The sequence below is a fragment of the Leopardus geoffroyi genome, chromosome D2, assembly GCF_018350155.1.
Source record: "Leopardus geoffroyi isolate Oge1 chromosome D2, O.geoffroyi_Oge1_pat1.0, whole genome shotgun sequence".
NCBI classification, from domain to species: domain Eukaryota; kingdom Metazoa; phylum Chordata; class Mammalia; order Carnivora; family Felidae; genus Leopardus; species Leopardus geoffroyi.
In genome coordinates, this window is record NC_059334.1 from 47,275,876 (window position 1) to 47,303,527 (window position 27,652).

General features: G+C 49.2%; 1 protein-coding gene across 4 annotated transcripts in view; it reads left to right on the forward strand.

Moving 5' to 3' along the window:
• Positions 1-23,135, forward strand: part of WDFY4 (WDFY family member 4) — a 297,123-nt gene extending 273,988 nt beyond the window's left edge. For 3 of the 4 annotated variants that reach the window (XM_045437994.1, XM_045437993.1, XM_045437995.1), the window contains 9 exons: positions 3,752-3,964; positions 6,458-6,605; positions 7,707-7,891; positions 8,763-8,921; positions 13,414-13,593; positions 15,442-15,624; positions 17,801-17,885; positions 21,535-21,646; positions 22,668-23,135. In XM_045437994.1, the coding sequence (XP_045293950.1) occupies positions 3,752-3,964; positions 6,458-6,605; positions 7,707-7,891; positions 8,763-8,921; positions 13,414-13,593; positions 15,442-15,624; positions 17,801-17,885; positions 21,535-21,646; positions 22,668-22,734 (1,332 nt within the window). In that variant the 3' untranslated portion in view covers positions 22,735-23,135. The remainder of the gene's footprint in view (positions 1-3,751; positions 3,965-6,457; positions 6,606-7,706; positions 7,892-8,762; positions 8,922-13,413; positions 13,594-15,441; positions 15,625-17,800; positions 17,886-21,534; positions 21,647-22,667) is intronic. The other variant, XM_045437996.1, reaches the window with a different exon arrangement.
• Positions 23,136-27,652: the final 4,517 nt, after the last annotated feature.

Genomic DNA, 27,652 nt, shown 5'->3' on the forward strand with positions numbered 1-27,652 from the left:
AAGTATGACTGTGATGAAAATATAAATAAAGACATAGAAATTGTGCCGAGGAACCAAATAGAAATTGTGGAGATGAAAAGCACAGTAACTGAGATGACAAATTCACTAGAAGGGATCAATAGCAGGTAGAAGAAAGAATCAACAAACTTGGAAGATAGATCAATTGGGATTATCCAGTATGGGGAACAGGAGGAGATTATGAAGAAAAATGAACAGAGCCTAGGCACCTGTAGAACACCAACCTACCCAAAATGGAAGTACCAGAAAGAGAGGAGACAAAGGGGCACAAAGAATATTTGAAGAAATAATGTTCACAAACATCCCAGTTTTGATGCAAAGTATTAATGTATACATCCAAGACACCCAATAAATTCCAAGTAGGATAAACTCAAAGAGATCTGCACTTAAACACATCATAATCAAACTTTTGAAAAGGAAAGTCAAAGGAAGAGTCTTGAAAGCAACAAAGCATTCATGACTTACAAGATATCTTTGATAAGATTAACAGTTAATATTTCATCAGAAATCATAGAGGCAAGAAGGCAGTGGTATGAAATATTCAAAGTGCTCAAAGACTATCAGCCAAGAATTTTATAGCCAGCAAAACTATTCTTCACAAATGAAGAAATTAAGACATTCACAGATAAATAAAACTAAAAGAATTTATCACTAGCAGATCTGCCCTACAAGAAATACTAAAAGGAGTTCTTTATCCTAAAATAAAAGACAGTAACTCAAGTCCATGTGAAGAAATAGAGGAAATGAATGATAATAAGGAAACAGAAATGATAAGGTTGGGTAATGAAAACCCTTGTTGTGAAGGAGAGAATAAAGACAGAGAATAGTACCTGGAGGAGATGGAAAATTGAGGAAATATTACGGTTTTCTTTTTTTTTATTTTAAGAAGCAAGTTTAAAAGGTAGTGGGAAAGAGAGGTTGGGTGTACAAGGAAAGGAATAATACATTCTTGAGAAAGCAGGAGTATTTGGAATCCAAACCACAGGTAGAGGGTTAGCTTTAGATAAAAGGTGGGTCAGATTCCTGAGTTAAGTAGGAGGGAAGGTGGTCAGGAGTTGCAGATGAAAGTTAGTTTATATGTATTGTCACAAAGATGTGGGAATTTCCAACTGGTGTCTGTGCTTTTCTCTGGAAAGTAGGAGGTATGGCCGGTGGCTGAAAATAGACAGTGGAAGAGGGTCACAGGTAAGGAGAGAGTAGGAAATGTGAACTAATCATCTTGAGTGATTAAGCATGAGTTGACTAGAGAAACATTCCTAGGTTTTCTGGCAATGTTCAGTGTGCATTTGAAATTGGTGACCAAAGATTATGGGATAATCAGTGTGCCCTCTTGTGTGATGATACTCTGGTGTAAGCACGAAGACAGAAAATATTTGAGTTGGTTCAGAGTGCTGCGAAAAGACAGTACACACAATTCAATAGCATAACAAGATGCATTGAGCAGAATGTTATTGAAATGATAAACTGCTAAATCTAAGCTGCATCAGGCGTGTTGCTGAAGATAAGGGAGTGTTGACAGATTGCAAAGAAGTAAAAGAGTGAGGAGACTAGAAGTTTTGACAAAGCAGAAGAATAGTCTTAGGGAGTAGTTAAATGATCAGCAAGGCGAAGAGGTGGCTTTCACCAACAGGGATGTTTGAATGAGAGATTCTGAAGAGAGAGCACTTATGGCTACTGACATGAGTTAAGATGTGTCTGTAGAAGTAGGTAGCTTTAGGAGTGGAGGCAAAGTCGTTGGAGAAGTATCACTTAAGGAACTGAGATGTGAAATGTTGAAATCAGTGAGGGAGAAGAAGGGAGGGCATGACCAGGAGTCACCATGTTTGATGAGTGAGACAAAGAGTTGGCAGATGGCAGCAGTGATGATGAGGAGGGGGGCAGAGTTCAATTTCGTAAACCACAGAGGAGCAGACTGTTCTTTTAGCAAGAAGGTAGAGGAACAATGGTCCGCAGGTGGCGATGTGGATCAGGGAGGACACCAACACCACCTCTAGGCCCCAAGACACATGGCATGTAACTCAGCCAGCAGCTACCACTGGAATCTTGGGGAGAGCCAGGCTTCATCTAAAGAAAGGAGGTGGAAAGGATGCTCTAGAAGAGCTTAAAGATATGGGCTATGTGTTGGTTATAGTGATAGGAAAAAATGTCCAGAGGAAAGGTCAGATGTCCTGGCCTGTGGCCTTCTTGAAGCCACTTTGGCCATATACCTCAGAAAACTAATGTGGCACCCAGAGGATCAATGAAGGGGTGCTTAGACAATCCCAAACGAATGGCTTTGGGTCTGGGGACCCAGCCCTGAAGTTGGGCTCTGCTTAGCAGATAAAAGTGCCATCTTTCAGGTGAACTGGGAAATCTACATACTGGCCCACATTTCCTCTTGCTCATGTGTGGCAACTGTTGAGGAATATTGCCAACCTGGGTGCCCTAATCTGAGCTGGCATCATTCATCTGGGCTGTACCCATGCAGGATGGAGCATGCTTGGGCTCCCCCGCTAAACTTCTTTGTGCTTCCTGTCAGATGGCACCTTTAGTTGAAGAGAGATATTGCTGACTTTCAACAGGAGCCGTGTTCCTGAGTGGGCTGAGGTTTAGGTCCCATTCAGAGGATGTAAGCTCAGAGTAATTCTTCATGGCTGAGTCTGGAAACTCTTCTGTCTACCTTCCTTGGAGATGGGAAGGCTGCACATGGGCAGATGTTCCTCAAGGTCATCATAGACTTACCCTTTAGGTGTGTGGATGAAATGCTCTTGCCCATTGCATGCTTTGGACTGGACAGAAGTGCCCCAGTCAGGGAAGCTCACATTCCTGGGGACTGAGTTGTCTCTCAAAGGTAGATTCTATCCTTTTCTTTCCAAATATGATTGAGAAAGAGCTTCATACCCAATATGTCAATAATTTCTAGGTACTTGGGTGCAGTGAGATGTGCTCAGTGAGGTTGGATATCCCCTGTGGGGTTCTGAGGCCTGGGAGTCGGGGACTGAGACAGTAGGTTCAAAAACCACACCTGAACCTGCCCCAGAAGTGGGGTAATGATATTTACCAATGAAAGGTGGTGTTAACGGGAAGAGACAATACACATCAAACCCCAAGCCAGTGCCTGGTACCTTGTAGGTGCTCAGTGCCATCACTGTAGTCAACATTATTACATGGAGCTCGCTGTGCACCAGCCATGGACACAAACCAAACCTCACATAATTCCACAGATAAAGTACAGTTCTTATCCCCATTTTTTAGAAGAAGAAGATGAAGAAACTGAGGACATAGACGTGAAGGAATATCTATGGCAGTGCTGGGGTCCAATGTGCTCCAGAGCATGTTGGCCTACCTGCTATACTTAGTTTCGAACTCCTGACATCTCTGGTCAGAATCAGCTCTCCCTTTTTCTTATATCGAGATCAACAGGACCCCAAGACTTATTTTCAGTCTGGTCTCTTCCATTTAGATATCAATGCAAGACAGGTATTCTGCGCCTCCTGGTTATATCATAGAGTGAATGCACTAGGTGATTGGGAACAGTTAGATCTGTTTTCCCACTAGCTGGAGGCAGGAATTGGGTGGTCCTTGGGTGGCCTGTATGTCTGCCCACTTAGTGCTCCTCAAACTCTGGGAGATGTCACATCTTTCCTGTGCAGAGCCAGCATCCTGATGCATATGTGCCCTCCTGATCTGTGCAGAGGGCTCACAAGTCCAAGGGAGACCTGCATTTTTCATGCTCTTTGGGTTTTGGTTCCAGGCTCTGGAAAGTGACTTTGTCAGTGCCAACCTCCACCACTGGATAGACCTCATTTTTGGGTACAAGCAGCAGGGGTCAGCCGCGGTAGAAGCTGTTAATACCTTCCACCCCTACTTCTATGGTGACAGAATGGACCTCAGCAGCATCAGTGACCCTTTGATCAGGAGCACCATCCTGGGGTTTGTCAGCAACTTTGGACAGGTACCCAAACAGGTACAGTATCCATGTTGTTAGTCTTGCTTTCTCAGAAGAGTGTATGCACTGTAAGCTTTGAAGTGATAGTGAGGACATTTTCTCCTGGATAGGAACAAGAGAGAGAGCTGGGGATGGGAAAAGGTCTTCCTACACTCCTCAGTATTGGGGCTTAGCCCTCTGTTACCATCTGGTGTTGATGAAGGTGATGACATCATTAACGATACAGTGAACACTCCATTCACCTGTGATATATGTAACAGACACTACAATAAATCCACAGGATTTAATTTTCTATATGTGTGTCTAGCCTCAGAGCTGTTGTGGAGAGCCAATGAATAAGACATCAAGTGCGTGAAACACCTGAAATATAATGGGCACTCAACAAATGGTAGACATTAGTGTGATTCCCTCATTGAATCCCCTCATAAGCTCTGGGTATAGAAATTATTCTTTTACAGATCAGGAAGCTGAGGCTCAGAGAGTCTAAATAAATAACTGGCCTACGATTGCACATTAGCAGATGACAGAGGTAGAGTTCTAGCCCCGTCTGGTTGGCCCCAAAGCCATATTGCCAACAGTGCGACAGTATATAAGTTCTGCCCTCGGGGCCTCTGGTGAAATTGCAGGGGTCTCATGTGGGCCTTTCGCTCCACTGGCTCCGCCCCCCATCAGGATAATCATGTAGCAACGTGAGGCTATGGGCTCATGGTGACATCCTGGTGAATGGTGTGCAAGAGAAACACTTATTTAACTGATCCCAGCCCCATTGATCCTCAAGCCTCGGTGCAATGTGGAGAACTTTCATTCCTAAGTACAGCCATCTGGGGTATTATCATGGCCCCATGGGCTGGGCTCTCAGCCTGGATGGACATTCAGGAGCCATGCTGGGAAGTGAGTGCATAAGCCCAGCCAATTCCAGGGCCATCTTGGGCAACAGCCTTCTCCATATGTAACCATGAGGCTTGGACGGGCTCATCTCAACAGTGCAAAACTAGTAACATCTTTTCTACCTGGTCTTACGTGACATGCTCCAAGTTTGCTCAGCTCCCAGGTGAGGGGAGCGTGAGAAGTGCCTAAGGGGTGACTTGGAGAATGAACAGCACATCCAAATGTGGGTTCGGCCAGGGAAGGCTTTGTAGGAAGGAGAGAATTTCAACAAAGAAGCTTGGGTAGCCTAATACTACAGATAAAGCAATTAAATAATTCAAAGTAGTAGCCACCACCATCCAATTGTGTCCTGGGTTACATTCTCACAGTTCTTGTCCCCACACGAAAATATTTTCACATCAGTGTGATCACGGAGTGCACACGATTTTAGATTCTGATTTTACTTAGTGAGGTATCGGATGAGCTTTAAAAAAAGGTATTTCTAAGTAATCATCAGAATTAGAATTCTTCCAGTGGTCCCAACCTAGAGACAAGATTAAAAGACTTCAGGACCACACACTGTGCCATCAAGGCGCTATTCCTGCTGAAGTTATTACAGGCACCGGGCCTGCGATGCTTTAGTCATTCTGTCGGGAAAGAAAGGATGTTCTTTATTTAATGCTCCTTTAGAAATCATCATTCTGATCTCCGTTTGTATTGATCACCCACCCAGCTTTACTAGGTAGTCCAGTATTTGATCAAAGGCTGTAACTGAGCCTAGGCTGCTGTGAGACCCCTCCCAGCTGCCTGCTGAACCTCACTTCTACCCGTGTGCCCACCTGCGGCCCACCATCACACCTCCATCATGGTACCCAGCGGATGTTTCCATCAGGGAGCAGAAGAATGGGCCTGATGGCTGGAAAAAACAGCCTAGTTGGGAAGGGGGGAGGGTGGAGAGCTGGAGCTGGCCTCAGCTGCCCTCTGTGGCAGCAGCAAGATTCTGCCAAGCAGCACGGCCTTGGGCTTCATATTTTGCCTGGTTATGCAAAAAGTTTGGCATTGGGGACACTTTGACAGCAGAGATCTAAGAAAAGTGAAAATAAGAAAGGCCACTAATGGGGTTTGCCTGTGCTCTTTGGAACATTTGAATGGATGCTATTAAAGAATTCTGTCTTGATGCCCAGATGGACATGCCTGCAGAGTTTGTAAAGGAAGAGGGAAAAAATGTGAGAAATAGCTCAAGCAAATGAAGAGAGACATGTGATCTAGAGAGAGAAGAGGGTCATTCTGACCCATGATTTGAGAGGCAGCTCTGCCAGGGACCAAAGGCTCCTCAGTGAGGTCTTCCTTTTCCCAAGCAGCATGGAGAAGATGACAGTTGGGCAGCCAGGAAGGCTATTTCTGCTAGTCACGCACCATGACCTGGAGAAAGCAGTGGGCCCTCTCTGAGCCCAGGCCCCTCATCAGCAACATCCGAGGGCTGAACCAGATAGTTCTGTTTTTGTTTATCTCAGTCAGAAGCGAGCCCAGCTCAGGCAGCACTCAGAGCGGAGGTACCGCTGTGGCTTGACTGGGAGGACTCCTCCTCCGGCCGTCTGTCCCTAATGACTTGTGCGGTATACGTCTGTCCCCTTGCCTCTCCAGCTCTTTACGAAACCCCACCCAGCCAGGACCGCTGCAGGGAAGGCTTCACCCGGAAAGGATGCCGTCATACCTGCGAGCCTCCCCAGCCACCCACAGCCCTTTTTCTACAATCTGCAGTCACTGCGGCCCTCCCAGGTCACAGTCAAAGGTAACCACCTGGTCAGCTCTGTTTGGCGCCCTGTCCCACAGATGTCCCTTTAGTGACTGGTGTTCCTTTGGAGACTCAGGGGCACAGACCCTTCAGGGTCTTGGGGTCTGACTTTGGATGGCTGTGTCTCTAGTCACAGCAGGAATCTGGGGAGGCCTGTGCCCTGGAAGTGTCTGGAAGCACCTCTGTTAGATCCTGACAGACTCACCTGTCTGCCTGTCTATCTAAGACACACATTCCCCTCCTTCTTTCATATATGTGTGTGCGCACATACACACACACCTCTTTCTCTTTCTTTCTCTTTCTCTCTCTTTCCTGCACACACACACACACACACACACACACACACACACACACCTCCTCACCTCCAAAGCCAGATTTCCCGAGGGGAGGGAGGGTTGCAGCCTCTGTTCATTAGTACCCACAGTCACCGTTGCTCCTAAGCACCCACGCGGGCCTGCAGCCACTAGCCAGGGGCAGCTGACCTGGGGCACACAGCCCAGTGTGAGTTCCAGCCCTGCTGCTTCTTAGGGAAACTGTGGGTGAAGTCTGATGTCTGGGCCATCTGGGGCATGCACTGCTTTTGGGAAATCCCAAGACAAAGGGCAACATTCTGGAGTTCTATAAGGAGTACAAGGCCAGGTTTGTTGGGGGTTTTTGGTGTGTCCTTTTTTTCCTTCAACTCCAAGAACAGTGCCTGTGGCACACCCATCCCTACCAGATAAGGTGTCTGGGAGGGACAGGAAGGGCAGAGCCCCCCAAGGCTCCTGTGGCTTTGTGCCACCTGCACCGACAGCCTCAGCCACTCCTCCCCTGATATCAGCCCCTTAGAGACACTGAAAACCTGTGGCCACGTGCAAGCTTAACGTATATGCTAAAACAGGGGAGGAACCCAGGGCCAGGGGACCCCGCTCGGGGCCAGGGTCTAACACAGCCCCTGGAGTGAGGCCCTGGAGTGAGGTGCCTTGACGAGCAAGTGGCTACTGCCGAGGCTTGTGCTTTGCGAAGTCCAGGTCACCCGCCCATGGCTCCTCCCTGGGCACAGAGAAAGGGGATGTTGCCCCTTGGCGGGTAAGCTCCACCATACTAACTGGGGGGTAGATATGTACCTTTTCTCTCTAGGCTCAGAATCCCCCAAAGGAGCCATTGGCCACATCGTCCCTACCGAGAAGACCATCCTGGCTGTGGAAAAGAACAAGATGCTGCTGCCTCCGCTCTGGAACAGGACCTTCAGCTGGGGCTTTGATGACTTCAGCTGCTGCCTGGGGAACTATGGCTCTGACAAGGTGGGCGGGTGTGGGGTGCAGGCATGGGGCACGCGGGCAGGCGGGGCACAGGGTGGTCACCGTTGAGGCAGAAGCAGTCAGAGGGCGAGTCCAAAGCAGGCACCGCTGCCCCACTTCCTCCTTGTGCCTGTGCCCCCTGCCTGAGAGGGAGACAGCTTGTGCGGCCCGGCTGAGGGCCCTTGTGGGCCAAGCCTCCAGCCCATATTCTAAGGAGCGGAGCTCACCAGTTCACAGTGCACGCTGTCACTTCACAGCAGTCTCTGCCACCAGCCGGTCACTTGGCTGCCTGGAGGCCACTCAGACTCTCAGTCTGGGTGTGGAGTCTTGGGGTTCCCCTGGCATTTGCTCATGGCTCAGACTCCGAGGACACTCACTGAGCATTGAGCCAGCGCCAGAAGTGAGCCGTCTGGTTGCCCTTCATCCGCCCTTGACTCGGGCCACAAAGTTACTTCACATCTTGCTGTGGCCCTGGCCACCTCCAGCCTCCTTTCCTAGCCCAACTTCCCTCCCACCCTACATCCCACCCACTGATCACATGACATGAACTCCCTGCCCACCGAGCTCTCCCTTGCCACCCCCAGCCTTCCCTACCACTTCATGAGGCAGCCAGGTGTTTACAAGGTCTCCCTAACTCCCTGCTCGCTTGTGTCTCCCCACTCACTAGAGTATGAGCTCCCTGAGGACAGGCTTGGATTGCCTGGATTGGGTCACCAGTGCCAGCCTCCGGAACACATGACATGTCCTGTAGTTCCCATGGCACACAAGCAGGCCAGCAGCATCCAGACCTGCCCTTGTCCCTCTGTCACCCTGTCCGGGCTCTCGGCCCTGTGCTGGCTGGGGCGCCAGTGCTCACCCCACTTGTCTCCCATAGATCCTGACGACATTCGAGAACCTGGCTGCCTGGGGCCGCTGCCTGTGTACCGTGTGCCCAGCCCCCACAACAATCATCACCTCTGGGGCCAGTGCGGTGGTCTGTGTATGGGAGCTCAGCATAGCCAGAGGCCGCCCGAAAGGCCTGCACCTCAAGCAGGTACGATACCTCAGGTGGGGATTTTACCTCAGGCGGGGATGGTGCCTCAGGTGGAGATTGTGCCTGGGGCATGTGTGGTGCCTCAGGCAGGTATAGTGCCCTAGCGCCATCTAATTCCCTGCGCACCAAAAGCCCTGCCTCCCTCGGGAGCCGAGAACACCGAGAGGCACTGGTGACAGCACATGGCTGTTTGCTGTTAGAAGGCCACGGTTTCATGCCCACGGTGGTTTTGACAAGCCCACAGGGCAGGTGGCCCCATGGGACCCATCCCTCAATGAGAGATGCCGCTTACGCGTCAGAGCCAGTGAAAGCAGTTTCCTTGCACTTGAGAACATTTTTGATCATGTGCCGTGGGCACTTGTGCGGATGGCCTCCTTTTACCTTCTCAACAACACTGTAAACTAGGTGCTATTCTTCTCCTTACTTTACCGGTGGAAAAAACAGGTGCGAAGAAGTTAAGTGACTCGTCGTGGAGCCGGAAATTGAAAGGCTATTTCAGAACAGCAGTGGAGTAGAGGAGATGCAGGCAGGGGCAGTGGGCTCCTTCCAGTCCTGCCTCAGGAATCACCGCTGCTCTTGTAACAAGCAGAGTGTACTCGCTGTTTGCTTGAGACTCTGTACATTCGTTTTAGTCTGGCGAATCCGGCACTGTTATTCCCAGTTCCACGCAAGGAAACTGAAGCTCAGAGAGAGCGAGTTTGCGTTTTAATCTGGGTCGATCTAACTCTAAACCCACACTTCCTGCCTGTGCATCCTGGAACCTGCCCAGAATACCACTAGGGTACGCTTCCAACTCTAAAATGCAGCTCATTTTTACATCTGTATTCGTAGTTAGCCATATAGACCCAAGATGACAACCACCAAAATTAATCATACAAAACTCACCACGGATCAGATTTCCTAAACCACACATGTTTCACTGAAACTGCTCCGCGGTTTCTCTGGATGCTTTTCAAGCCCTCCCCTCACCACCCTACCACCCCCTGCAGCACACGTGTGGTGCAAGGTAGGCACTCAGTAGAGGAGAGGTAAAGAACGACTGGGTCAGTGCTGAGGGGGCCGATTACTCCTGTGGAGCAGTGGCACCTGCTGAGGGAGCCGTGCAGGCCAAGTGCAGGCTGCCTTCCCCAGACTCTCAAAGCCAGCCTCGGAGTGCCCTGCCTTTTCACCTTTTCACGCTGTTCTAGGTTTCCTTCTCCTTCCATGGACTGCGGGCAGGGGGCTACGTTCTTACTCCTGACCTGTGTGAAGAGACCGCACATTATTATTACTCTATGGAGTGCTCCCTTATCCCAGGCACCATTTTAGGGATGCCCTAGATCCAGCCTGACTGCAGAGCCGGCCTTGGGGAGTCGGGGAAGCGGCCTCCCGCTACCGCTCCCAGGTCCCTTTTCGAAATGAAGATGTGCTATATAAAAGCCCTGTATTGACAGCATAAAAATGTAATTCATCATCCTCTCCTAGTTATAAATCAAGAGGAAAAGGTAAGGGGAATCCCACACGCTCTTATTTCCTATGCAGAATAAAATCCTTTATCATTTACCTGTAGTGGCTGACATGGCCTTGGGGATCTCCCAGACCACCAGCTGCTCAGTAAGGGGGTCTGTCCCTGACTTGCCAGCAAAGACATCATTAAATAGTTTCATACACAGTTTTTTTTAAGTGTTTCATTTTTTAAAGATATTACAACATTAAAGACAAATTTCAAATTCACTTCAAAGTTGAATAATTCTCTATAATCTCTATAAAAGTTTCCATTGTCACATACTGCCATCCCCAGATATACATATTTATACCATTCTGATCATTGTGTAGATATGTTTATTCTGTTTCCACCCAGCCTATCAAATTGTTTCTGCTTCTCCACAGTCTGTAATTTACATTTCAATTGTTCCGTATTATTCCATTTCCATAAAATTACATTTCAATTGTTTTGTTATGTCAGTGCGCCACGGTTTAATAAACCGTTTCTCCTCAAACTAGACAATTACATTACTTCCAAATTTTAACTATTTTAAATAATGTTGCAGACAACAGCTTATATAGATTGCTGTTTGCTTCTGATTAATTGTTGCCTTAAAATAAATTTCAAGAAATAGAACTACCAAGCAGGGACATAGTGCTTTCGATAGTGGTTCTGTAACTTTACATTGCCACCGCGATTAATTAAGAGTGCCCATCTCACCACAAGTGTCCAGCATGAGCAATTATTTCCAGAGGCTTTTGTTTTATTTTATTTTATTTTATTTTATTTTATTTTATTTTATTGTATTTTATTGTGTTTTATTGTATTTTATTTTATTTATTTTTTGCTGCTTTATTTAGGCATGATGACAATGAAGTCATTTTAATTGTCCACGTAGAGAGGTACTGTGACAGTACCCCCTGATTCATGGTTTCACGTGCCATGGTCTCAGTCACCTGTGGTCAGCCATGGCCCGAAACCAGATAATCCCCCTTCTGACTCATCATCAGAAGGTCAGTAGTAGCCTCAGGCCACATCACAGTGCCTATGACATTCACCTCATGTCATCACAGGAAGGACGAGTAGCGTCCAATAACACATTCTGAGAGAGAGAGGCCACACTCACATAACTTTTATTGCAGTACGTTGTTATAACAGTTCTATTTTATTACTAGTTATTGCTTTTAATCTGTTACTGTGCCTAATTTATAAATTAAATTTTTTCATAGCTATGTATGTACAGGAAAAAAACAGTACACACAGGGTTTGGTACTACCCACGGTTTCAAGCATCTACTGAGGGTTTTGGAACATGTCCTCCATGGATAAGGGGGACTACTGTATTCTTATTTATTTATTTATTTATTTAACAATATAATTTATTGTCAAGTTGGTTTCCATACAACACCCAGTGCTCATCCCAACAAAGAGCCAGTAGACAGCACATTGACATCTGCTGTCCTCCTTCACTGATATCCTCGGCCTTTCCAGATGGGGGTGGCTAAGTGCCTCGTGATGAGAGGCAATGAGCCTTACACGGGTGGTCAGTGCCTGCACGCAGACCGGCCCCCCTCACTCTCCAGTGCCTCCTTTTGCAAAGCAGTAGACTTGGCTCCATTAATGGACAGCACATGGGGACACTTGGGCTCAGAGCTTCTCTCTCTGAATCCCCAGCCTTTAGTCCAGCATCCCCTGGCTTGCACTCTTTGGAGTCACCATGTCCCCCTATGGTCAGAACTCAGTCATCAGAGCTCCTGTCAGATCCTCTGCTTTTCTCTTCATGTGGACAGCTTCCAGTTTCCTGAGATGACCCCAGTCATCTTCTGTGGGTCACGTCCAGAACCTTGCCAGCCCCATCTGCTTGGTGCCACATTAAGATCTACCGAAAACAAACAGGAATCCCTAGCAGAACTCTTCCTGGCTGTGAACAGGCAAAGCGACAGATTTGAAAAATGATGCTCAGACTCATTGACCCAAATGAGTGAGCAGTCATCCGTCCTGAGGGTGGAGGTTTACCACTAGGTAAGCCAGGGTAATCACATTTCAGAATGCCATCTCTGCGCTTCTCTGGCTCATTCCAGAAGACAGCTGCCCGTGTGGATGCAGCAGCTCTCAGATCAGGCTTACCTGGCAGCTTCTGGGACCACTGTGACGGAAACCACACTGTGGCCAGCGGCCGTGGACCTGGGAACACCAGGCCACCCCAGCCCCTCCGGCACGTGTCCCTGGGGAGCAAGGCCTCTGGCCATATCTGGATACATAGCCATCTGTGAACCAGGCCAGACCTAGCACAGGCCAACCTGAGGGCCAAGACCAAGGCCCTGAGTCACCTGCCGCCACGTGGCCAGACAGGCTATGAACCCAGATCCATCAGACTTGAAAAGTCACATCTTTTTTCATGATGACCTGACAGCCCCCCCCCCCCCCACCGCCTCCCTTCCATTTTAGTTGGCAGAGGCATGTTTGTTTCTGAGGTTCTCCTGGGGTAATGCTCAAACTGGAGCGTGCATGAAAATTTCCTGGAGAGCTTGTGAAAACCCATGGTTTTCATCACAGCCCTGCCCCCAGAGTTTCTGACTCAGTCTTGGATAGGGCCCAAGAATTTGCATTTGAATTTCTAGCTGATGTTTATGCACCTGGGTGGGACACTACACTTGGTAAATCAGTGTCCTTGCATGTGACTAGTGGTACGTGCAGCTTCAACACGCAGGGCCAAGTGTAGGTGAGCTCACAGCGTGTGAGGGTGCTACTGGCCTGTTTCAGTTATGATAAAAGGGATGCAGATCCACCCTGGCTGAGCCTCAACTCCCAGAAATGGATGGAACTGAGAGGCCAGCAGAGACTCATGTACAAACACACACATGGAAACACATGCACACACATACCACAGACTTTGGAATCATGGAATCACCCTGAATCTCTGTTTCCTCATCTGGAGCCCAGCAGTAAGTGGGAAGGCAGGAAATCTCCCCAGGTACCTAGATTGAGGGTCCCTCCCATAATCCGTGGGTCTGCTTCTTGTCCCCAGGCCTTATATGGACACACACAGGCTGTCACATGCTTGGCAGCATCAGTCACCTTCAGCCTCCTGGTGAGTGGCTCCCAAGACTGTACTTGCATCCTGTGGGACCTAGACCATCTCGCCCATGTGGCCCGCCTGCCTGCCCACCGGGAGGGTATCTCTGCTCTTGCCATCAGTGACGTCTCGGTGAGTCCTCACTTTCTCAATGTCTGTGAGCCTGCCTGAAAGCATGGTGCAGTGTCCCAAGAGAAAACCCAGGAGCAAAGAGAGGCTGATCTCCCAAGAATGTTGAGAAATGTTGTCCCAAATGTGTGGAGTATTCTTTGCCCAGGCAGAGTGGAGCCATCAACATGTGCAGCATCTGGTTCTAGATTTTATTTTTTCCTTTTTTATTTTTCTCCCTCAGGGTGGCGAGAGTGGTGGGAGGTGTCTGTTCTGGCACAGGCATGAGGGAATTGGGGCAAGAAGTTGGCTTTGGTAAGAGATCTTCTGGGCTTGGCGGACTAATTCGGTTCGCTGATGTTAAGTCAGTGTTAACTCATCAGGTGCTTCTGGTCTCCATGGCAGGAAGTGCTTCTGTTTGTCCCTCCAAGCTGCTACCAAAGATAAGCTTGTCAGGAACGTGTGTGTGTGTGTGTGTGTGTGTGTGTGTGTGTGTGTGTGTTATGTCTGAGTGAAACAGAGAGACACAGACAGATAGACAGAGACCGAGACAGAGAGAACAGAAAGAGTTAGAGAACTATATACCTAAATCTCAGTGTGGAATTTCTCCCAGGCTGGAATCCTCATCATAGGGCATGGGGTTCCATGAGTATTCAAAGGCTCTGCATCTTCTCACAGAAAACCCTAGGAGTCCAGGGCATGGATAGAGTGGCAAGGGGATAATAGAAAGAGGGGGAGATAATGAAGAAGGCTCCTGGTCCCAACTTTAGCCAAACATGGTGTTCCAGGTAGACTTGAATCTAGGATGAATCTTACATGGGCAGAACAGAGGATGGATGGATGGATGGATGGATGGATGGATGAATAGGTATGTGGCTGGATGGATATTTGGGTGAATTAATGGGCGGATAGGTAAGTGGGCAGATGGAGGGTGGATGGATGGATGGATGGGAGGATGGTGAGTGAATGGATAAATTGGTGGATGCATTGGGAAAGGCACCAAGCCCTGATCTGAGAGAGCATTATAAAGAATAATGTCCTCAGATCTCAGTGGAGACATATCATGACCAACAACTTGTTGAATTCAACTTGTCCTGGAGCCAACTGAATTCACTAAGTGCCTACTGGGCTCAGGGTTGGGTGCTTGGTCAGACATGGTCCTCAGCCTCAAGCAGACTCTAACAGAGCCAGACAATTCAGAAAGGGGTATGATGGAGCCCAGGGGGCTATGGAAGGGCACTGAGTTCCCTACGTCCTTTCTGTGGTTAGGGCAAGGCTCGAAGGCATGGCTCCAGCTGGTTTTATGAGTCCTCAGTGACAGTGACCACTATACCATTGGCCATAATATTGACAAGGACTTGAGAAGAAAACTCTAGACATAAACATTTCAGGAGGTTCAATGGGGACATTTCTCCTCAGAAATTCCCTTCAGAGAGACATCGTCAATTCTTTGAGCCATATACAATCATTCAAACCTCTGTACTCTGCCCTCTACCAAGTGATATCCAAATCTTCTTCATGGGGACAGGGCTGGCCTGCCTGCCATGTCCAGGCCCCATGTCTGGAGCCAGAGGCAGTCTTCAGGCTGTGGAAGGAGTCCAAAGGGTAAGTCAGCCAGTTTGTGTCAGAGAAAGCAGTATCCAAACACATGACTGCAGTATGCAAATAGCCAGGAATTTGTAGTTGTGTGAAAACACAAGAGACCTATGAGCCATCTAATAAGAAGTGGGTGTCTTAGGTCTTGGAGTACCTTCGTTAGTCTTCAGAAGATAGCAGGTTAAGGGTGCTGGGGTGTGCAAACTCTGGCTGAGCAAATGCGGATGGGCAGGCAGTGACCTCAGCGTGGAGTGAAATCAGTTTTTATTGCTGCAGGGCACCATTGTCTCCTGTGCGGGAGCCCACTTGTCTCTGTGGAATGTCAATGGACAGCCACTGGCCAGCATCACCACGGCCTGGGGCCCTGAAGGAGTCATAACCTGCTGCTACATGATGGAAGGGCCAGCATGGGACACAAACCATGTCATCATCACTGGGAGTCAAGACGGCATGGTTCGGGTAGGTGTGTCTTGGGCAGAATGAAGACAGAATGAGTACAAGAAAATGGTCTTTGTTCTCACTTCCTCCAAGAGCCCAAATCTATAGGCTGCATTTGAGACCAAATGGTATGCCAGACTAGGTCTTCATGGCAAGTGAGGGCAAAGGCAAGGCTCTCTCCAGGCAAAATGTAGATAGACAGATGATAGATAGATAGATAGATAGATAGATAGATAGATAGATAGAAGATAGATAGAATTATATATATAATTGTATACACACATATACTCATGAAATGAAATAAACATTTATCAGCACAAGGTGTGAAAGCTGAATGGTCAAATGTGTAAGAACATAGCCCAGTGCTGAAAAGAAATATTTGGGCGATCCATTCACATACTTACCCATCCATCATCCACCCATCTGTTCACCCACTAATCCATCCAACTATTTATCTCTATACCTATTCATCCATTCATCCATCCTTTCATCCATCCATCCAATAATACATCTACCTACCTACCCAACTATTTATCTCTCTGCCATTCCTTCCTTCCTTCCCTCCCTCCTCCCTCCCTCTCTCCATCCCTCCCTCCCTTCCTCCATTTCTTTCCTCCTATACAATGATCTATCCTTCCATATACCTATCAATTTACCCATGAATCCATCTATACATCCAAATATTTTTTATCTGTCCATCACCCTAACTCTGGCTCTGTACCAAACTCATCATACAAGCCACAGGGAACACAGAAATTAATAATAGGCCATTATCCTCCAGCTGATCATATCCTAGAAGAGAATACAAACAGAAAATACATGTATGCAATGCATGCTATGACCATGATAATCAAAGAGTGCCATGGACCCTCTGAGGAAAGCCATGGAGAGGGAAAGCATCAATAAACCAGGAAGAGAATGAAACAGAAACATTGAAGTGTGAGGATTAGCCTGGGAAGAACAAGGCAAGCTTTCTGAGACTGACAGGAGGGATGAAGGAATGAGTAAAGATAAGGAATAATTCAGAGGCTCACTTAAGAAACTGCCAACTGAATTCCACAGTTTAAAGGAAATGTTGACTGAAGGCCATAATGTATTCAAGAAAGTGTCCATTGATTGCTTCAAACGTTTATGAAAGCTTGCTGAGTGCCATCATGGCTAAAACTTGGCCTTGCTTTGCATGGGTGTCCATGCCCCAAGGCTCAGAATAATCATGGAGATAATACTTGCTGAATCAATATGTGGTGAGGGTCCAAAGGGAGTATGGATTTATTTCTAACAGAGAGACATGAGAGGAGATGGCAGTATAGCTGAGTCCCAAGAATGAAGAAAAGTTACAGCATATGGAGAGGCCAAGCAGGCTGAGGGGTCACTGTGTGTGGGTGGGAGAGACAAGGCTGAGGAGGGTCCCTTGAGAAGCCCCATTTGTGGGCTAGGAGGGGTACATCATCTCTGCAGAGAGCAGGGCATCCTGGGCTAGCCAGAACATGAGTAGGTCAGGGAGGCCTGGGCTTGGTGGCGTGACTCACACTGTGGGTCAGTCAGAGGAGCCCAGGCTGGCCAAGCAGCAGGTGCATTTTTTTTTGTGGGCCCCCACGTCATGAGTGAGAGACTTTCATGCACGCAGCACTCATTCATCCAACATGGCAATTGAGCTCCTGGAATGGCCCAGGGCTGGGTTAGGCCTGGTGTGGAGTTCAAAAAATCATTAAGAGTAGGCTGATCCTTGCCCTTTGTCAACATAACATCTGGATTCAGCAAGTGAGAAGCCATATGCAGTCAGCATGAGGACATTAATAGAAGGGCTTGGGACCAAGAGCCAGACACAGAGAATGGGGAGGCCTAGCTGCTAAGTGGTGAGGGAGGCCTCCAGGGATGGCGGCAGCAGGGTGAAAGGGCATTAGCTAAGTAAAATGACAATAAACTAGCTGCTGGGTCTCATCCCTGCAGATGAGAGGTTGAGGACGGAGGCACTATGGTCACAGGAGGGCAGAGTAAACCCACCTAAGCTTCAACGGTGCTCTACTGAAGCCTAAGTAATTTTTTGTCCCCGAGAATACATTAGTGTTGGAAGTGAAAGGGGACCATATTCCCATCCCTTCCCTCAGGGTCTGTTGGATGTGAGGGAGTGGGATGGGCCCGAGGCCACAGACAGGATCATTTCCCCAGCCATTGGCCCTTTCTCTTTTCTGGACAGATTTGGAAGACTGAGGACATGAAGACATCTGTTCCCGGGCTGGTAGCACCAGAGGATCCCTCAGCTCAACCTCTGAGCCCAAGAGGTACCTGCCCTGCTAAGGGTGTGGGGCCTTCGCCTTGCAGTCTTCACTCCCCCCTCCCCTCCCATAGCTCCATTCAGTCCTAAGGAGTCCAGGGAAGCCATGGAATCTCTCTGGATGTTGTCAAGTTGGGGGGACAGAGCACAGTTTCCTGCAAGCTGCCGGCAGTACGTGAAGCAGCGTGGAGTAGTCCCGTTGCATCCTGGCCCCGTCATGCAGGGACCAGCAAGCTCTGGGATGCTCCCTGGACATGTGAACAGTCGTGGTGGTTTTCAGGGGCTTCTGAGCCTCAGAATCTTACAGCGCTTAGTTTGATGTTCTCCATCTGTCTGATGACTCCTCAATGCCAAACTTCCCAGCCCAGGGCCTGGGTCCAAATGCCTACTTGCCTGGACAGCCAGGCTGCAGAAAGGGAAAAGGAGGGGCCAGGAGGGGCCTTGCCATATGCCTGGAGAGAGGAAGTGGTTCCATAGCGCCCCGGCCTGCCCTGGTGATCCTGGCTCCGTCCACCCAACTCCCCATGGCAAGTTCCTCAGAGTGGGTCTGGAGGTCCTCTACATCCGCAATTCCCAGGAGCCTTATTAAAAATGTAGATCTGGGTCCTGTTTTTACCTTAAGCCCCGGCAGAAGATTGGGGGTTGCTAGATTGCCATGTCTAACAGGACCCCAGGTGAGTGTGGTGTGTACCAAGGTAAAAGAACGACTGTTCTGGAACCCTCTTTGGTTTGTGGCAGATGGGAGTGACGTAAGAAAATCTGTTCTCTATTCTGCCATCATGGCCTCTGGTACCATCACCACCATGGCCACCACTGCTCAGCTTGCAGGGAGAGGGCTGACCCTGAGCAGTCTCCATCATGCGTACTTGCCGTGTATTCTCTAATTTGTCACGACAACCCCGTGAGATAGATTTTACTATGCCACCCATATGAAGGATTAGGAAATTGAAGCACAGAGGCCTAGGAGCTTTCCCAGAGTTACCCAGGAGCGTAGGATTACCATCATTCTCACTTCTGTCCCCAGAGCGGACATAAGCAACCTCAGACCAACTTCAGACGGCCAGGCGAACCTCAACCTCAGATACTGCCATGCATCATCAACAATAGCACCACCCCTGATCACAGGCACAAAGATCACCAGCAAAGCCATCACCTCCTTCTCTTCCACCACAGCTGTCCCAATAGCCCCCAACCATCACCTCCTCCAGCGCAGCCAGCCTTCTTTCTCAGCTCCGTCTTCATCAAAGATTTTGGCCCAGAACCGAGACATTTTTCTTGGTGCCGCCCATGATGAAAGGAAACATGTTACCATGAAGTGTGACTTCTCCTGTCATCATGAGTTCTGGTTTACTCGTATCCCAAGACCCATGATCATTCACGGGAGAGAATTTATTAGAGTGCTAAGGGCTGCCTTCTAAAAAGAGTAGCCATCTTCAGTTAGTTCCTTTCTAGAATATACTCCACACCTTCCTGATTCATTTAATCATCCATTTATTGTTCTTTCTTCACACAAACATGCACAGACATCTGATCAGCCCTTACTGGGTCCCAGGCTCTACACTGAGAATCCCTTCCTTCAAAATAACACCATCTGGGCACCCTTGTCAATAATGTGGGCAGACCCAAAGCAGTGACCTCAGAAGGATCTACAACCACATTCACTTCATTGTTCCTAGTACCTTGAGGGTCCTTTGGGACTCCAAGGAATCACCCCATCTCAGGGTAAAAAGAAAGATGTGTGGGGCTTGTACATTCTAAAAAAACTCACAACACTTCTTTGAAGAACGGGGGTCAGACTTTCTCCCCTATTTCTCCCACCCAGTTGGAAGAGAGCTAGCATAGAATCCTATTCCCCAGCCTCATTATGAACAATTCTGTGGTACACCTGCACGAAAGGATGCCAGTTCAGTCCTTGGCTCCACTGCCCATTTCTGAAGCTATGGAGGTCCCATGAGGCAAAGGTTGATAAATGGATGTCTGAACAAGAATGCTGGATGGATGGAAAGACCGATGAACGAAGGGCACCTCAAAGACCTTCCACTGGTTCTGGAAGTGCCAGTGCACTCATGGGTTTCTGTTCAGGGTCAACAGTTGTGCTGAGATTGTACTCATTGGGAATGGGGTCCAAAGAAATGGGAAGTGACATGAAAAGCAAGAGGCAGGGCTCTAGACCTAGTTCTGTGCCCAACAATTACTCTGTCCCTCAGTTCCCCTGCCCCTGACATGTCAGGATGTGCAGGAAGTACCTAACATGAAAAATAACAGACATAGACAAGAATCTGCTCAACAAAATGCAGGATGTTCTTATCATTTTTATAGGCTGGTAAGAGCCTTCTCCCTTCATATACCGGCCGATGACATTACGGAGCTCACAAGACTGTTTCAGGCTGGCAGCAGCCCCATCACGCCTGGGTCCACATCCTTCCCCTGCCGTTTGTCCCGACCTGTCTGAGGTCACCACCGCCAAATAGAAAACAAGTGCCAGGGTTGTGATTACAGTTTAAGGGAGGATTCAGGTGAAATGGCATGAGGGCACGGATGTATTCGTGAAAATCAGGCTGGACCACAGTGTAGAAATAGAAAATCCATTTGCAGGCTTACAAACCTCAGCCTGTGGAGGTCTCGTTGTTCTCCGAATATTGCTCAAACCCGTTTTGCTGGAAGGTGACAGAATCAGGCATGGCACGTGGATGTTTGTACCTGTGTCCTGTTGGTGTGCATGTTGCTATATCCCTCAGATATCTTAAGGGGCAAGAAAAGAAAGCTTTGGAGATATTGAGGATGCCTCGTTTGTGTACAGACATGATCTAATTTCGGCCCGGAATTCATTTATTTGTCATTTGAAACAAGGACCAACCCAGTCAGAGCACAACGTATTTTAGGAATCACCTCGTAGACTTGGACTCGACCTGGAACACACAAAGGGCTCCGGGAAGGCTTGTAGTGTGGCCTTTTGCACACACACAAAATGTGCACGCATTTCCTGGTGCACAGGCCTCTCCACGCACGTAGGAGGCCACCCTGGGACAGCTGGGACAGCTGTGTCGTTCCTGCCCTGACTCTGAGTGACTTCGCAGGGATGTACCCAGCTGATGTCTCTCCATCTCGCCCTCCATGTTGAAGGAATTACTGTCTGCCCCCAAATGCAGTCATTAAAATGAGTGAAGTAACAATCATTGAGTTATATTTTTTGAAAAAACGTTCTCAGCATTTAATTATTGGTTGTGGCGTGAGAGGATTTAGATAAGTTGATAATGCCGACTTTATGTAATTTATTTTTACTAGGCAATTACGGGCTGCGTTACATCCTGGCAGCAAGGTATTGTGGGGCATCTTATTAAGCATAAAGCCAGTAAACACTGATGAACAATTTTGCTGAACTAGGCATGCAATTTAGAAAGCAATAATACACAAATCCAATTTGGTACACAATGGATACCGCAGCCCGTCAGCACATGTAACTATCACAGCCTGCAAATTAAATTGGGACGGCCCTTTTTGCAACGGCACAGGCCAAGATTAAATATATTTTCCCCTCAATTTAACAAGTTGCTGACCACAAATATAAATATGTGTGTATGTGTTTGTGGCTCTGCCCGTGGACATCCACGTGCATGTATGGGTTTCCTAATCGTTCTCTCGTACGATCCCCACAGGTCACAGGTGGGAGAAGAATCTTGCCCTCTGTCGAGAGCTGGATGTCAGCCTTGCTTTGACAGGGAAGCCCAGCAAGACCAGCCCTGCGGTGACAGCCCTAGCCGTGTCCAGGTAACCAAGGCCTGGCTCCTTCGGGCCTCCAGCAGCTCAGGGCTCAGGTGGTCTGGCCCTGGAAAGTCGCCTCACTAATGTAGGCACCAGGGAGGGCCCACCTTGCACAAGAGGCAAATGAGGAGCCCACGTAGGGCCCTAGGAAATGTGTTTTAACACACACATGTTCGTGTTCTCTCTCTCTTTCAAATACCCGTGGATTCATAAAGAAATGTAAAAGGGTATAGCTTTGTAACTTCATGCTGGGGAGGCACTGTTTTCCTGAGGCCCGCTACCGATGCTAACATTTGGTGTGATGAGTATCATACATTAAAAAAAAAAAAAAAAAGCACCTTTTGAGAGCTCTAAGCCAGTGTAGAATAGCCAAGTGTCAGCCACTACACTTGATAGACATTATTTGATTCTTCATAATTACCCAGTGGAGGTAAGTGGTCCTTTCTGTCATCAACCCATTGCACACACTAGGAAGTGGAGTCTCCAGAGGCCGCGGGCCTTGGAGAGGCCCTTCCCTTCCTCCCTCACTGCCCTGCAGTTGCTGGCTCAGGGTCTGTGGTGGTGGGAACCACACAGTGTTCCAGAAGCCAGGCTGAAATGAAGTGGGCTAGTGTAGGACATGGGAAAAGGGGGCCGGAGAGTCCGGAGCCCGAACTCTGCTGGAAAACTTGCCATTCGTTTGTAGGGGGGCCAGACTGTCTCTTCACAGGACAAAAGGCGCACTTGGAGATGCTGGAGAGAAAAGTCAGGGCCTCACCCTGCTGCCAGGAGCCTGGGCATCTTGGGGAGTCCCCCCATACTCATGAGGGGTGCCACAACCCTCAGAGCTCAGAAGTTCCCCCTCTTCGGGGTCAAAGCATTCTCTAATTCTCCCAGCCCCCACCCCTGCCTCAGGTGGAGGTCAGGTGCAGGCCCCACGGGGTCCTGGACTGAACCCGCCATGTCGCAGCATCCTGAGTGCCAGCTGGGATGAGTGGGACCCACAGGCTTGGCTCTAACACTCCTGTCTATTCCTTCTCTTCCCAAGAAACCAGACCAAACTCCTGGTCGGCGATGAGAAGGGGAGAATATTCTGCTGGTCTGCAGAAGGGTAGGAAGAAAGACAGTGGAGGTCAGGTGGAGTGAGCGGCAGGTGCCCTGAGTGGCAGCAGCAGCACCAGCAAAGGGAGGCTGTCGCGGTGCCTGGGGCACAGAAGACTCTCCCCTGAGCAAGGGGCTGCTGGCCATCAGAGCTGCACACCCCGAGCCACTCCATGGCCCATGCGACTTTGGCCTTGGGTTGCCCAAGGACACACTCCATAAAAAGGAGAAGAGCACCTGGGAGCCTGGGAGCAGCGATCTGGAAACTGACTCACTCACAAGCTGCCCACGAACTCACAAGACTCACCTTTTCAAAGGGCTTATTACACTGAAAAAAATTGGGTCACTTGCTGGAAGCTAATGGGAAATATTGGATTGTCTTTATTTTATTAAAACGACCGTTTTCAAAATGCAAGAGGGCTCGTGAGTGTAAGATCACCACCCTTTTCCACTCAGGTGTTTGCATCCCATACCTACAAAGGCAGGAAGGCCTCAGGGAGGCACAGCCCGCCCTCAGAGTGTTTCTCAGGCCCTCCTGCCTCCCTCCCTGGAATCTGGCTTTCCTGCAGGCTTGCCCGCCAGACAAGGGTTCGTGAGGAACGAGGGGCTATGCTCAGGAGGCCCGGCTAACGTGGCTGACAGGAGGTGAACGTGAGTCCTCTGGCAGGCATAGGGAAGTCAGCCTGGGGGTGAGGGAGAGGCACACTGCCGAGGTGTGCCTACCCTATCTCTGTGCCCCAGAGAAGACTTGGGCTTGGCAGGCTTTTCCCAGGGCCTGACCTTTCATGAAGGTCAAGGACCCCCGTCCACATGTTGATTTGGAGCTGGAGCTCCTCCTGGGAAAATTCGGGCTGCTATGTGACTGTGCTCTCCATCTGAGAAGATGGCAGGTAGGGAGTCAGCTGAGCCCCTCTGAGGAATTCCAGTGCCTTCCAAGGCACCAGTCACTCTCAGTCCTGTTGTTGGGCACTGAAGGCATCATCCGATTCCAATGCCTTCTCTCCACCCCCAGACTTTCAGAGCTCCTTGAAAGGCAATTCACCTGCCTCTTCAGTGAAATCAAGTCCGGGCAGGTGCACGGGTTGCAAATCTCCTTAGCAACTCCCCTCCCTGAGATTTTTCCCTCCAGGGAACACAATCCTTTCCATATTTCTGCAAGCCCTGCAGAGGCCCTGATGAGTGTCCCCATTCAGCGTAGCTCAGGCCTGGGAATGGCAAGAAAATGGACTTGATGTCTTATGGCCTGGGTCGCCTGGCCTCCAGGGGCAGTGAATCAATTTAAAGATAAATCTTCAGAACGGACAGGTGGTACGCAGCTATGTCAAAGATAGTGAGTAAGGGATGGTTAGGAAACAGTGAGCTATCTGTAAACTTTGAGGTCTTTGCAAAGGGCAAGACAGAGGACGAGGTGCTTCTCAGGTCCACTGCCCCCCTCCCTGGGTGAGAAGGGCCTGTGTCTGACCCCAGGGCCAAGGATCGCACCGCCTCCGGCACTGTCTGCATGTGCTCTTAGCAGACGCCCCATTTGCAATCCCCTCGTCAGTCTGGGGCTGCACGGAAGGGCCATAAATTGAAGAGTGGAGAGCGCCACTCCCCAGGAAGGCCAAGAAGCAAGTCATAAATATCAAGGCTGGGCATGCTGTCATGTTTCAAACACCATCCATAGCATTTACCTAAGGCTGAAAGGTCTGCTGGCCCAAAGGCTGTCTTGGGCACATTCACTTGACAAATATTTCCTGGACGCTGCCTTTTGCTTGCCCACATCACTAGGAAAAGGGAGGGGTGGGGGTCAGGTCTTGTTGGAGTCTTGGGGATAAGATATCTGTGCAAACAAATGTGACTAGGGGTGGAAGGGCTAAAAGAGAGACATCCCATGCCTTAGGGAGGACCTAGGCGATATTGTGGCTGTAGTAGTCTGCTCAGGCTTCCAGAACAAAGTACCATAGGCTGAGGAACTTAAACACAAAGATTTTTCGGTTCTGGAGCCTGGAAGTTCAAGATCAAGGTCAGCAAGGTTGGTTTCTCCTGAGATCTCTCTCCGTGGCTTGTAGATGGCTCTGTCTCTCCCTGTGTCCTCACATGGATCTGTGTGTGTGCACGTGTGTGTGCGCGTGTGTGTGCATGCGTGTGCGTGCACGCTAATCTCTTCTCATAAAGATACCAGCCATGTTGGATTAGGGTCCATCCTAATGACCTCATTTTACCTTACTTACCTCTCTAAAGATGTTATCTCCCCAAATCGTCACATTCGGAGGTACTGGGGAACAGGACTTCAGCATAGGGATTTTGGTGAGACACAGGTCAGCCCATAACACCGGCTGAAGTAGATGGCCCTGGAGCAAAACTTGGAAGGGCAGATAGGACTTAGCCTTGTCCAGCTGGAGAGCGGGATGTTGTAGGAAGAGGAGGCAGCCTTGGCAAAGGCACAGGGCATGCCAGGCTGGAGCTAGAGAGAAGGAGCAGGAAAAGATAGAGGTCTCAAGACAGGTGGTGAGGGGCTTCCTTAGCCTCTGGGGACAGAGACCCCTGTGTTCGGCTCACTTTCACTGGCTCAGCTGGAGACAGTAGCTGTGCCCAGCTCTTGCAAAGTTAAGCTCCTCCCCATGAATTGTTTAATAACTGTCAGACCAGCCCCCACCCCCAGCCCCATCACTGCGATAACCCGGGTCTCCCACACTCCCATCCTGGGAAGGTCTCAGCTCCGTTCACCATTCCAAATAAATGCTGCTTTCCCACCCATTAATCACAGTAATTCTTGCCCTGACCTTTTTCGGCTCTCCCTCTCTGCTGAGAGGCCAGGGAAGAGAACCCAGTGCAATGGACATGCCTCCAGTTGCAGAGAGGAAAGCAGGTTTTCCAGTTCAGTCTTCAAAAGTGCAAGATCAGGGTGTGCATTTGAATCAACTCTCCGGGAGATAGCTTTACCCACTGTGGGTGCCAGCCAGGCTCGAGCCGTGCCCACGTCTCTATCTGGACGGGCCTGGGCTCACCTGGGACAGCCTTACATTAAAAAGTATTCATTGTTTATCAGAAGTTTAAATTTAACTGGATGTCTCGTATGTGTATTTGTTAAGTCCCAGTGCCCTGCTCCCTGGACGTTCTAGAGACAAGGAAGGATGGTAGCCTGCCCAAGGACCCGATGCCCCCATAAGTACTCAGTGCGTGATGGGTGAATTGCTTCTGTAAATTGCTGGGAACTGATGGGGGGCACTGCAAGGGGTTCTTTGTGCCACTGACCAAGTTTCCAGGACCCCGTGGGTCTCTCTGGCCCTCGTTCTTCATGGGCACAGTCTCCTGCCTGACACCGACCCTTTGTTTTTGTTCCTTTATGCTCTGCGCTCCAAGGAGAGAAGCCCAGTCCCCGGAAGCCACTCAGGACAGCAACTGCTTCCCCCAGGCTCAGCCAGCAGCCAGGAGCCGAGTCCTGAGAACCCAGTCACGGGGCCTGCAGAGAACTCAGAGATTGGATTTGACCACATTAGCATGCAGCCGAGCAGGGCACATTTGGGGTGGAACAGACTCTTCATATGAAAATCCTGATGAAATTTGTTTAGCATAAAATCAAATCTCTCTAAGCCAAAATCAGTTTTGCTTTAGTAAGTTCTGGGTACATATCACATGTGCAGATCCAGGGTATGTGTGTGCGTGCGTGTGTATGTGTAATTGCTTACACGAGTGTGTCGTTTCCATTTCACTCTTAAGGGCTGCTGCCCATAGCACCTTCATAGTCTTCTTAGTAAACAGGAGGATTTTCCAAACTGTCTCTTTCCCCCAAATCCCCAAAGGCGACAACACTGTGTTGCCCCAGGCTGAGATCTCTGTCTGTCTCCCGACTGGTTGATACAGACACCCCTTGTCTAAGACCCACTATTGCCAGTTGTCAAAAATGATTATCTTAAATGCACCACCCTGCAAGGACTCCAGGTCACCTGTGCCCCAGTCCTGTGCAGGACACGCTGGGCAGCCCTCCGTCTTCACTCAGGAAGTAGGCACTGACGAGTTCTCACTGACATCAGAGTGATGGCTGACGTTAACTATCCACCCAGGCAATTGTTCATTCGTTCATTCATTCATTCATTCACTAGCATTGCCCAAGGGACCACTGAGTGTCTGTTCCAAGCCAGGCTGGGACCTGATGGAGAGAGGCTGAGTCTGGACAGGGATGCCTGAAACCGAACCCCTAAGAGCCCAGAGACGTCAGTGGTCACACAGCCCCTCTAATTCTGCTATTTTACAGGTAGGGAAACCGGGACCCAAGAAAAGGAAAGGACTTAACTAAGGTCTTGTAGCAGGTCAGTGGCAGAACCTGGTCAGGGCTCCAGACGTGAGTACCCCCTCTGATGTACCACACGGCCTTGTGTTCCTTCAAGGGCTGGGTGCACATGGGCAAATAGAAGCCTAAACAGCCTGCCTCCAGGCCCTGGAACCTTGGCGCCCTACCTTCTCTCCAGTGCCTGGGTTTCCAAGAATAGCTGCCCTACCCCACCTCGTGACAAAACACAGGATGAAGAGTGTGAGTAAATGCTTTGGGAAGAATAAAAAAAAAAAAAATGGTTTGGACATTTTGTATCAGAAGAGACCAGCTTGGATACCCCCTGCAATGAGGAACTCACTGCCTCAAACAGCAGCTCTCTGGGACCTTGAAGTTCATCCTTCCCACTTGGAGCGCAAGTCACCGGAGGCCCCGGCACTGGGTAGCCCGCCCCTGGGAGCAGAGGCTGTGAGATGGCACTTTCTGACCCCACGCCACTCTCGGGCTCGGTGTCCCTCCGCCCCAGTTGTCCTTCCTTCCTGTTGTTCTGTAAGATCTGACTGACAATTACAGATTAAATGAGGTACTGATTAAGACTAAGATTAAATGAGGTAATGTGTGTAAAGCTCTTACTGCAGAGCGGGAGCTTAGGAAATGCTTATTATTGTGGTTAGGATTGT